Here is an 11,874-nt window from a genome sequence, read left to right on the forward strand (position 1 = left end):
CTAGTTCTAGGTTCTATGAGAGTCCCTGTCTCAAAAAATAAGGTGGTTAATGATTCAAGAGGATGCTGAATATTGACCTCTGATCTCCACATACACATATATACACATGCACCAGTGTGTATGCACATACAAGAGCACATATACATAAATACATATACAACCCTCTCTCTTTCTATCTCTCTGCCTCTGCCTCTCTCTCTCTCTCCTCTCTCTCTCCTCTCTCTCTCTCTCTCTCTCTCTCTCTCTCTCTCTCTCTCACACACACACACACACACACACAAATCCTTTTAAAATAGTATCTTTTAATCATCATCATCAACCCCAAATCTCCAAATGGATCCATCAGTTCTCCATTCATGAACAGGAGTGGAACCAATGCCCCGATATCACAACTTCACTGAATCTCAGAGACAAAGGCACCTTATGGACCATTGAGTAGATGGTCTAGGTATGGATGCGCCATCTCTATGCATAGATTCTGGTCTTTGACTGTATAGGACACTCACTACCTCAAGAAACACCCAGTCCATTCTTACACAACTCCCATGTTCTCAACATGGCCTAATGTCTGCTTCTCTGTGGATTTTCTGACCACACATCCTGGTTCTGACTTCCACATGGATCCAGAGCAAGTCTCCATTCATCTGGTACTGTGGAGTTTAAAGATCACTCTGAGACACCCTCTGAGTAAAACCACAACTTGTACCCCTTCTTTAAGTAGTCATTTCCAAAAATTTATGAATCCCTTTGTTTCATAATAGATTTAATTTTTATCAATTTCCTTCATGAGGAGTTTTCCCTTGACTAAAATACATTATTCTGGCTGTAGCTTTCTCAGTAATCTACAATGAGACTGTTAAATACATCTTGTAAAATGAAGTGTAGTTTGGTTTCTTCAGCTCAGGCATCATCAAGACACCTACATCTTACAAAGGAATTTACATTAAGCATATACAGAAGCAAAATCCTTAAAACACATTCTGATGTCATTTCTATCAATAGTGGATTGCAATTTAGCCCAGACACCCACAGATCTCTCACCTGTGTAGCTATTTGGCTATATTTATTTATGCAACTGTTTTTGTTTTATTTATGGCTCCATTTTTAAGGCCTTACATGAATTCCTATTACATTTCTACTGGTAGAATTGCTTCACTGTTCCACAATATCACAATCATTTTGGACGTTCTGCGTGCATTCAGTACATTTACTATTCACTACAGTCAGATTTCTATAGTGTGATATTTTGCGCTGTCACCCAAGAAATGACTACAAGTATTGATTAGGCAATCACCTCCTAACTGCCTTATAGACATACCTGAAGATCAATCTGATAAAGATAAATACTCCATTGAGTCTGGCTTTTCAGGTAATTCTAGGGTGTGTCAAATTGACAGTTAATGTTGACAAGGACCGCTGGGGAAGAGTGCATCAAGCAGAGAGAATGGCTCAGGCAGGAGAGTGAATGATCACATGAGAAGCTAGATGACAACAGCCTGGCTTTGGGGAAGGTGGAGTTGAGGAGCACAATGGATGCTCAAGGCCAGGAGTTCCTGTAAGCCTCATCAACCTTGGTCAGGGGTTTAGACTTTGCATTGAGGATCCAGTGAAAACCCCAAACAGTAAACTGACATAACAATTAAGTCCATACATGTAAGTTTAAACCACTTCTGGGGACAGAATGGAAGAGGGTTGGGATGGTGTCAGTCTTGAAGTCTGGAAGTCCAGTTAGGAAGCCCTTGCCTATGCTGGAGGGAGTATGGTGCTGATTAGTCTGTCTGTAGGGCATGGGTCTATAGGTCCTAATGCTCTCTATATTTATCTCCATAATCAGTACACTGCATCTTTTATGATCAGTTGCCCCCAAAGAAAGTTTGTTAGTTCTAATGCCTTGACTTTTCAGGGATTCTTATCTACACAGAAAGCCTTATCACCAGGCTTTCTACCTCATGTCCCAGCCTGAAGAACCTGCTTAACATCTAGTGAGTCTGAGTGAGGTCAGCTGAACATTATACAGTACAGTGTTAGTCCTGAGTGATATTAGTAGGTACTGGAGGATGGAGAGCTTGGTGATTTGGGAGACTCTGGCCTTTCCAAAGGCAGTCTGGTTTCTTTGCTGGAGCACTGGTGTTGTGCTTCACAAAACTCCTATCAGAGCAGTGGTCTCTGAAGTAGCCATGGCAAAATTTCTTTTCAGATAATAGTATTTTGTGTAATATGCATGGAGCTACTTCAATACTCTGTAATTGTGCAATCTCGGCAGCTACTGAAGGTTCTAAAGAGATGGCTCACCAATTAAGTTTGCAGAGGACACAAGTTCAGTTCATGCACCACAGTGGGCAGCTCGTGGCCACCTTCAATTCCACCTTTGAGGGCTTTGGTGCAGTCTCTGGGATTCTAGACTTCAAAAATCAGTGTCTGGAGGGCAGGTGAGGGTCCCAGTAAGAATATTCCTGGGATCCAGTCAAGAAGTAGAGCTTTCAAGAACATGTCCCAGAAGCAGCATGGTGCACATTCAGCTTTAAGGGATCTGATGCCTCTTGTGGCCTCCATAGAGGCTCACACACACACACACACACACACACACACACACACACACACACACACACAGAGAGAGAGAGAGAGAGAGAGAGAGAGAGAGAGAGAATTTAAAACAAAATCTTAAAAGAGGAATTACTGAATTTTTTTGAGCTACCCTTTTCTTACTTTTGACAGCACAGTGGGTTAAGAACATAGAATTTGGAGCCAGACTGTTGGGACCCTTTACATCTGTCACATATTACCTTTATGACCTTTGAAAAACTGAATAAACTTCCTTGACCTTAGTTTCCTCATCTGCAAAGTATATTTGGAATGGGAGGAAGTGGAAGGAGTGCTGTATCTGGAGTTCTGGTACATGCTAACCACTCAGAAGTCAATAGTGTGACAGTAGCTCCTAATGTCTGAGCAGTCCCTGGGGTTCTAAAGTTAAAAAATCAGTGTCTTGGAGGGCATGTAAGGTATCCAATAAGATTATTTCTGGGATCCAGTCAAGAAGTAGACCCTTTGTGAGCCCACCCCAAAGCTGTGAGCATGGAAGAATTGCCACCATTATTCATCTGTCTTGTGGTAGCATGGGCTGGGGAGAGTTGCCCCCGCCTTTGTCCCTTGCCTATCAATGCCTGTGATAGGCAGAGGAGCTGGCCCTAGGGTCATAGACGCAGGATAGCTGTCCATGCTCCTCAATAGTCGTAGCACTCCAGAGAGTGGTCCCTATACCTCACCTGGGGAACACAAAGTGTGGAAGAGCCTGCCCTAAGCGTGTTAAAGCAGGAGAACTGGCCCCACCCCTCAGTCATTGTTGCAAGAGGTGAATTAGTTGGGGCAATACTGGAGAGCTCACCCTGGTGGTGAGGCAAAGGGAACACTGGTGGGTGAACCAACCCTGCCAGTTGGTCCATAACCAGGATTATGATAACCACCCCAACATCTACTCCATCTCTAATCTGCTGGATCATGTGAATGGACTTGATTCACAAATCCAAAGCTGCAGGATCTCCACAACAGAGGGAAACAACAGGATACCCAAGAAGAGTCCCAGTGAGGGACCAGCATTGATAATGTAGTAATGACCAGAGGCCTCAAAGTAGAGGCATTTCAAAATGCCTCTTTGAAATGAACACTTACAAGTAAAGATATATGGACAAAGGAGCTTACTGCATGGCTCACTGTGTCACACTGCAGTGTCCATGACAAGACTTTTAACTTTTCTCTTTTTTGTTTGTTTTTCTCTTTCTTTTCCTTTTCCTTTTTTTTCTCTTAAATTTTGTTTTATTGAGGGGAGCAAGGGTGGAAGGAGGATGTGAAGGGATGGGGAAATAAATGGGATTAGGATACATGATGAAAAAGACACATACAATAAATAAAAAGAAAGAAAAACATGGTATGTACTCACTCATATACGGATATTAGACATAGAGCAAAGGATTACCAGCCTACAGACTACACCTCCAGAGAAGCTAGGAAACAAGGAGGACCGTAAGAGAGACATACATGGTCCCCCCAAGAAGGGAAAAGGGACAAGAGCTTCTGAACAAATTGGGAGCACAGAAGGAAGGGGTAGGAGAAAGAGGAGGCGAGAAGAGGAGTGGGGAGGAGAACATGAGGGGTCAGGAAGATTGAGTCAGGGGAAGAATGGAGGAGAGCAAGAAAAGAGATACCTTAATAGAGGGAGCCATTATAGGTTTAAAGAGAAATCTGGCACTAGGGAAATGTCCAGAGATCCCAACTAAGGATGACCCCAACTAAGAATCTAAGCAATAGTGGAGAGTCTACCTTAAATGCCCTTCCCCTATAATGAGATTGATGACTACCTTATATGCCATCATAGAGCCTTCACCCAGTAGCTGATGGAAGCAGAGGTGGAGATTCACAGCTGGACATTGAGCCAAGCTCCTGGAATCCAGCTGATCTATTGCTCCTGCTTTTTTGGATATTTAATTTTAATCATGGAATTTTCAAAAACATGTTTTGATTATCTTTTATTTATTTTTATTACAATATCACCCTAATAAGCCAGTGCCTCTGGAAAAGAAGGGAAACATTCATAGGAAAACACTGCATTCTAAGTGAGGAGAAACCAGAGCAAAGCTAAATAAACAGTTCCCATCTAATCTCTTAAGATCCCCTTTTAAAACAATCTGAGCTAAGGAAACATTTCTTTTGAAAAGTAAGACTTGGTACCAGGATAGGCTCCAAAACTACACAGAGAATCCCTGTCTCGAAAAACAAAATAAAACAAAAATAAAAAAAACAAAAAAACTAATAATTGGAAAAAAACAAAAACAAAAAACTGTGAAACTTGGGGAAAAATGACACAAAAATTAAACTTGGCTGAGGTGTGGAAAAGTAAAAGCCACTCTGAACGGTAAGAGATTTACAACAAAGCAGTCATGTTGGAAGTGCCAGGCAAATGTGTAAGATGCATGGAAAGATAACTCACTGTCTCTTGTTACTGTAAAGAAATACCTGAAGCTGGGTTTTTATAAAGAAAAAAAATATACTTATGAGACGGAGAAAAGGAAGAAGGAAGAGAGGAAGAGAGCAGAGAAGTGGAGAAGAGAAGAGAGGAGAGGCAGAGGGAAGAGGGGAGGGGAAACGGAAGAGAGGAGAGAGAAGAGAGGAGAGATGGGGTGGTTGGATGTTGACAGTTTAAACAACATATTCTAGCTCTGTGAGGAACCTGAACAATGACGTGTGATTTATGGTACATGGAATCATAAAGGCAGAGGCTTGGCAAGAGAAGAAGAGATCCAATAGTCAGGCCTGCAGAGAGTGGTCTATCTCATGGCCAGGCCTGAAGAGAGGTTTATCTCACAGCCAGGCTTGCCAAGGCTGGTGTGTGGTCAGGCTCTTTTATAAAAACCTACCTTCATGAGAACTAGCTCAGGGTCCCATGAGGAGGACCTTACTCTCTTCCAAGGGCACAGTCCCAGTGATACAAGGATCTTCCACTAGGCTTTGCTTCTCAGTTCACTGAGACCAAGTTCTATCATATGAACCTTTGGGGAACAAACTATATCCTAATCATAGTACTGCGAGTCAGTGTTAGGGAAGGAGGGGAGGTCTCCAGTGCCACTGAATGAATAGCATATCTCTGGTTGATCATGGAGGCCAGGAGCAGAATTTGATTCTTACAATATGCAGGTGTAGCAAGAACTTTGCAGTTGGTTTCCATGGAACATGAGCACAGGTATAAAAATGGCATAAGGCATTCTAGTGCCCATTTGCCTACCAGTGTCCCCTCCCCACATGAGTGTTACACAGAAAACATCTGTTAAGTTGGTGGACAGATTGTGCTTTGTTTATTGACCTAGCCAGACATAGCTTAGAAAGAGTTTCACCACTGTTCAGGCCTCAGTCGCCACAAGGAGCAAATGAATTCACATCTCCCTGTCCAAGCCCAGTTCCTAGCAAAATGCAATAGCACAATGGGAAGCCACTTCTTCTTTTTTTTTTTTTTTTAAGTTATATTATGGCTAGGAACTTGGCAGCTTGCCCTTTCAAAGTGACAGCTTTCAAAAAGTCTACCTAACACAATTTAGTCTAATTCCAAACATATCAGAAAATGGGCTGTTAAAGAAAGGAAGAATGTCTCTCCCCAAGCGTCAGCTGCTGCCCTGTCCTCCTACTCTCTCCCTAATATAAGAAAAACTGGATTATCTTCTCCCCGGGTTGCAAAAATATTCTTCTGAGAATGATTACACCTGTCACAGATGGAATCTTGAAATAAGTTAAATGTTTAGGTTCATATTCTAGGAATTCCCTGGTGAGCTGAGTTCTCCCTGAAATCTGTGGTAACATTATTACTGAGCTATAGGCATTCATGCTATGCATGAGGAAGTAGGTCTGTTTATGGTGGGAAGAGCCACAGGAAGGCTTTTTCTCACACATCTTTTGGTGACTCAGGAGGAGAAAGTATAATTAGAACAATTAAAGGCATTTTTCTTCAGCAGCTATTATTTAAACTGTTGCGACTAAAATGTCCTACAACCTAAAATGCTTCAGAAATCCTAGAACAAGAGAAATGAGACTCACGCCTTCTCCAGGGTCTAAATACCTTTTGGTCTATCTCCCCTCTAGCCTGAAATATCTTCTTCTCTCAATTTTCTTTTCAATATGAGAATTACTCTTAGAAACCATAAATCTATTGAGAGTCCACAGCAAGTCCCCTGTGTTCAGCAAGATGGAAAGAAAGTAGGGTCTTTAATGCTCATTGTAGTGTGACCTCTACCAAGTTTTTAAGGCTTATCTTTTCTTTGTCCTGTAGCTAATTCTCACCACTAAGTATATGTTATCTGTCCATTTGAAAATGATTTCTATGTATTCTTTAGCCTCTCTTCCTTCATCTTTTAAGAGACTTATTCTCTCTCTCTCTCTCTCTCTCTCTCTCTCTCTCTCTCTCTCTCTGTGGTGTGTGTGTGTGTGTGTGTGTGTGTGTGTGTGTGTGTGTGTGTGTGTGTGTGTGTGTGTGTAAGGGGTGGAGTGGTATGCATCCCTGTTCACATACTTGAAGCTTACAAGAAGTTTTCAAGTGCCAATCACTTCGTGTGTTTCTTTAAGGCACGGTCTCTCCTTGAGCTTGAGGTTTCAGTTTTCTCAGTTAGGTTGGAAACTGAAACTCAGCCATCCTCCTGTCTCCTCTTACCACAAGACCTGTGGTGAGAGGAGTGTGCATGATGCCTAATTAATTACATGGGTACTAGGATCTGGTCTTCATAATTGCACATCAAGCTTCCTTAAGCAGGAAGACATCTCTCTACTTCTCCACTCATTCTTCATTTGACATGTGGTCTACATCATCTGTATGTAGTACAAACTGATCAGACCCAGCCTTCAGTGTACTGGGATTACAAACTTGCACAACCACATGTGACTTGGCCCTTGTTTTTATTCTTTTTTAAGTGAGAGAGAGTCTCCTATTCACCTAGACTAGCCTTGAACCAAAATCATGTAGTTAAGGATGATCTTGAATTGCTTCTACTGCCTTCTCCCAAGTGCTAGGATTAGAAGTCTCTACTGCCATGCCTAGCATGTCTGAAACATTCTTCATCAACTTACAAGACCCAGCTGAGATGTCTTTGTTGTTTGGAAGCCTTCCTTATCCTCTTCCCTACTCCACCATGCCACAAGACCTCTCTCTCTATTGTTCTTTGTAATTTACCTAAATCTCATCCCAGTCACAGTATTTATTAGACTGAATTGCAGTGATCTTTGTCTTTTTTTTTTTTAATGAAAGCCACTGAGGTCAGAGACTGACTTCTTGCTCCTAGAGAAACTCTGGAATAGTTCCTGACATGTAAATGACAGCAAATAAAATTTTGTGAACTGGGTGAGTGATGAACTTTACTCAACAACTTTATTTATTCATCATATATTGAATGCCTCTCTCATTCTCCTTGGCACCAAAGAGAAGTTGATTACTAACTAGTTGAGAGAATGATTTAGTTCTGACAAAGAACGCTGGGAGGGAGAAAATTCTCAGAGAAACACTTATATCCCACTATTCTAAAAACTGCTGGGTCTGCCTTCATTTGAATGTTCTTCAGGCCATCCTTGCTTCCTTGTTTGACACCAACACAATAGACCTGCCATGAAGATATTCTAATAACTGCTACAAATGGCCACTCTGTTCATAACAGAGTCCCACAGCCAAGAAGATGAAGTAGTCTTATGTAGCATTACATTTCTAGCTACACATAACTTGAAACCTAGAGGGCTGTGGAGAGATTTTACAGAAAACACCAACTGAATGTGTAGAATAGTCTTTCAGGTACTGATGCCAACATATGGGGCTGGAAAGATGGCTCAGCTGGTAAAAGCACTTGCCACACAAGGATGAAGACCAGAGTTTGGACCCTAGCCCTTTCTTTAGAGATGGAAGCAGAGGATTTCTAGAACAGGCTGGCTGGCTAGACTAGTCAAACTGATGAACTAGATTCAGGTGAGAAACCCAGTCCCAATACATAAGGTAAAGTAATGAAGGAAGACAGCCAACATCAATCTCTAGCCTCCATGCACAACCACAGTGTACACACACACACACACACACACACACACACACACAAAAAAAAAAAAAAAACAGTTGTCAATCTAAATAATATGAGCAGATATTCATGATGATTTTCCTGTTGTGGAACACATAGGGGACACTAAGGATCTTTAACAGTTTGTGATAGCATTAGACATGTCTACAGCTTGGTTCTACCTCTGAGGTCCCATTATAATCTCAAATATTTCTGTTTTTCTTAAATACTATAGAAAGTATTTGGGGAAGTTTATACAGTCTGGTGTAGTTTTTGTTAACCTTACTCAAATAATATTTTGAGAAGAGTCTTTGCTATGTTGCCCAGGCTGGCCTTGAAGTGATTCTCCTACCTCAACCATGGTGAAAGTCTATTATACATACACATCAACCACATTCTGAATATACTGGATATTCATGAATACTTCCCAGTAACTGCCAGTATTCCTGGCTACAGGGCTAATTAACGTGAAAGCCTGACATTTTCTTTCTTTTCCTCTCTTTGCTTCTCTGATCTGCTCAGTTAGTTTTACAAGGGCAGCTTTCAAAACGAAAGCAACCGTTGAGGACTAGCAGTGGGGACAGAAACTTGGGCACAGGGCTCTGGGACCCTCAAGTCAGAGGCATGTTGCAAATGCAGATGTCAGTGCTCCCAGGGTCCACTAGTGGCGACTGAGTGAACTGCAAGAAGACGATGGGAGTCAGGGCAAATGCCTTCTCTGGCATTCATTAGTCCCTTTATTAAGGTAATTTGGGGCTAGAGTGGAAGTGGGGAGGCTTGAATATCTAGTGCCAAACCCACTCTGTGCTTTTTAGACAAATAAACGGAAATTCGAACTCTGCAGAATAATAGCTTGGTTCAGACAGTATGTCTGCTCATTTCCCCCGCTGTCCAGCTCTCCTGAGACTGCCCAGCTATGATTCCTGGTTCAGAAGCCCTCTCCTCACAGCATGCAGTGAAAAAACACTGAACAAACACATACTTTTGAGAGCTGAAATATGTTATTAGTGAGTTAGAGTGACTAGGGATGCTGAGTCATCAATTGTGACTGGCTGTTTTCCTCCATTCAGATCATCCTCTGGGCACTGGCCCCTCACCTCCCTGTGGGGGCTACATGGGAACGACAATGTGTCATTGTGGACTGTGGATACAGGGCTGCAAAGTAAATAAAGACTGCCTTTTCAAAATAGTGAATTACTCCCCATCTCTGACTCCAAAGGTAGATTTATAGAAAACCAATTACCTCAGGTATGAGAGGAAAAAATCAACTGACCATTCAGGTGCTCTGGTGATTTTTATGTGTCATTGTCAACATTTGGCTCAGATCTCAATTTCCTTAGGTTCTCCATCAGTCATCTCCTGATCTGGATATGGAAGGATTGTGTGCACATTCCAGCTAAGTGGCCATCACTTGTCAGATGCTGTCCTGGGCAATATCTATCCAGTCCTTGGGAACAGCCTGCACAGTAGGCATGGCTTTTATTTTGCTGATGGGAAAATTAAGGCTTGTGGACTTAGATGACTTTTTCTGTGATGGTCAGCTTGGTTTTCTGCCTCCTGAACCAGGGATTCTTTGTGCCCTTTACTACATGCACGGAGATCCATGTGTCCTCATTAATCCTGGTGCAGGTGTCTGAGCCCCTTCCTCCTATGGCTGACTGCTTCTAGAGCCAATGCACCCCATCCCAGATCACAGTCTTCTCTGCCAGAGGGGAATTTTACAAGGAAACTGAGTATCCCAAGGTGATATCTGCAGGCTTTCCAATTTTATTTGCATTCTTATAGAAAAAGTAAAAGGACTTCTAGTCTGGGCAGCAAAAAAGTAAAGACTATAAAATGATTGCTCTAGGCCTGTTGTTGGCCAGTAACAATGGAAGCTGAGGCCTGGGAGGGTATGTATACCCCAGCTCTGTGGCTTTGATGCCAGGGTTCAGAATGTGGCACTTATCTGGGAGAGTTGGTTCCTGGGCACTAAGAGTCACCATGTGACTGTATCAATCTCAGCAAGTGTATGTTTATCCCCCATGAAACTCCACACTGAGAGCCCACAGGAGTAAAACTGGGTTTTGGTGCATAAATGATATTCCACAATGTACTGCCAGCTAGATGCTATTCGGGGACAAGAGTCTGAATGTCCCTGCTCATTCCCTCAAGGGAATGGCTTCTGTATCAGCAAACCAGTGCCGGCACCTAGGCCCTGTCATAGCTGACAGGGCTAAGAGGAGGTCAGCTGGTGGATGCTGCACCCAGAGCAGGTCCCTCAAGACCCGGCCAAGAAAGCAGCTTGCCTCGCCTCCTTCCCCGGCTGCTCAGGAGACACTAAGGCCTTCCATCTCTATTACTGTCAGAAGTTGGCACCTCTCACCAGCTCTGAGATTCACAGTCATGGATGGAGGAGGGAGAAGGAAGGAGTTGCAAGCCAGACATTCAGACGCAGCCACAATATTTTAGAAGTGGAATCTTCCAGCTATAGAACATTCTCCAAAACCCAGAACATCAGGGGGTGGAGAGACCTCGGAGAATCCAGCATGTTTTGTCAAAGGAATGGCTGAGAAATAGAAAGAGGAAGTGACTTCCCTGTGTGACAAGATCAGTAAATGCCAAAACTAGGACTGCCATTCAGGACCTCTGGTGTTGCGACAGCTTGAAAGAGTTTGGGGACCCTTTCTTGGGCACCGGAGACTGTGATGGTGCCATTTGTAGATCTTAGTGGAGGAGGTTCTCACACAGCTCCCCCATGGGAAAGGCAGCCCAGCTCTTCTGGACACAGCGGTGTGGTCCTCCTACCTTGCAGGTTGACACCCCTGGGCACCAGGCCCTGTAGTTCCTCAGTTGGGAGGTCAACTTCTGCTGCATTGGAGTTGTTGGGCGGAACTGCTCTCCTGCCCCCAAAGGTGGTCGCTGGAGTGTCTGACATTCTCAGCTTCACTGGATCCTTGGGAAAGGGAGAAGAGAGTCCATGGGAGAGGGATGTGAGATGAGCATCGCTTGTGGCCAGGATTCTAAAGTAGAGACAGAGATGCGCCTGTGCCTAGCAGCCCCAAGCCACGCGATGGAAGTTCCCCACAAATGAAAGCCTGGGCTGCAGTGAGGATGAGCTAGTGATGGAGTGTGTTCCCTGAGGATCTCAGGGAGACTTCCTGTTTGTCAAAACGTATAGAGAGGAGGAGAAAGAGTGTTTGCTTGAAGCAAAGGAAATCCTTAAAGATTTCAGATAGCAGAGCTTTCCTCTCCCCAACCACCCAAAGCCTATATGTTTGTAGGTACATGCACCTACTCATCTCATGGAGAGTCACCAAACCTAGCTCAC

At 43.3% G+C, this 11,874-nt stretch overlaps 1 protein-coding gene across 1 annotated transcript in view; it reads right to left on the minus strand.

The window, feature by feature from the left end:
- The window catches only part of F13a1 (coagulation factor XIII A chain), a 169,753-nt gene extending 158,269 nt beyond the window's left edge, over positions 1 to 11,484 (minus strand). Inside the window, exon 1 of the mRNA XM_035441525.1 lies at positions 11,352 to 11,484. Coding sequence (XP_035297416.1) covers positions 11,352 to 11,481 — 130 coding nt within the window. The 5' untranslated portion in view covers positions 11,482 to 11,484. The remainder of the gene's footprint in view (positions 1 to 11,351) is intronic.
- Positions 11,485 to 11,874: the final 390 nt, after the last annotated feature.

This window comes from Cricetulus griseus, chromosome 3 (genome assembly GCF_003668045.3).
Source record: "Cricetulus griseus strain 17A/GY chromosome 3, alternate assembly CriGri-PICRH-1.0, whole genome shotgun sequence".
NCBI lineage: Eukaryota > Metazoa > Chordata > Mammalia > Rodentia > Cricetidae > Cricetulus > Cricetulus griseus.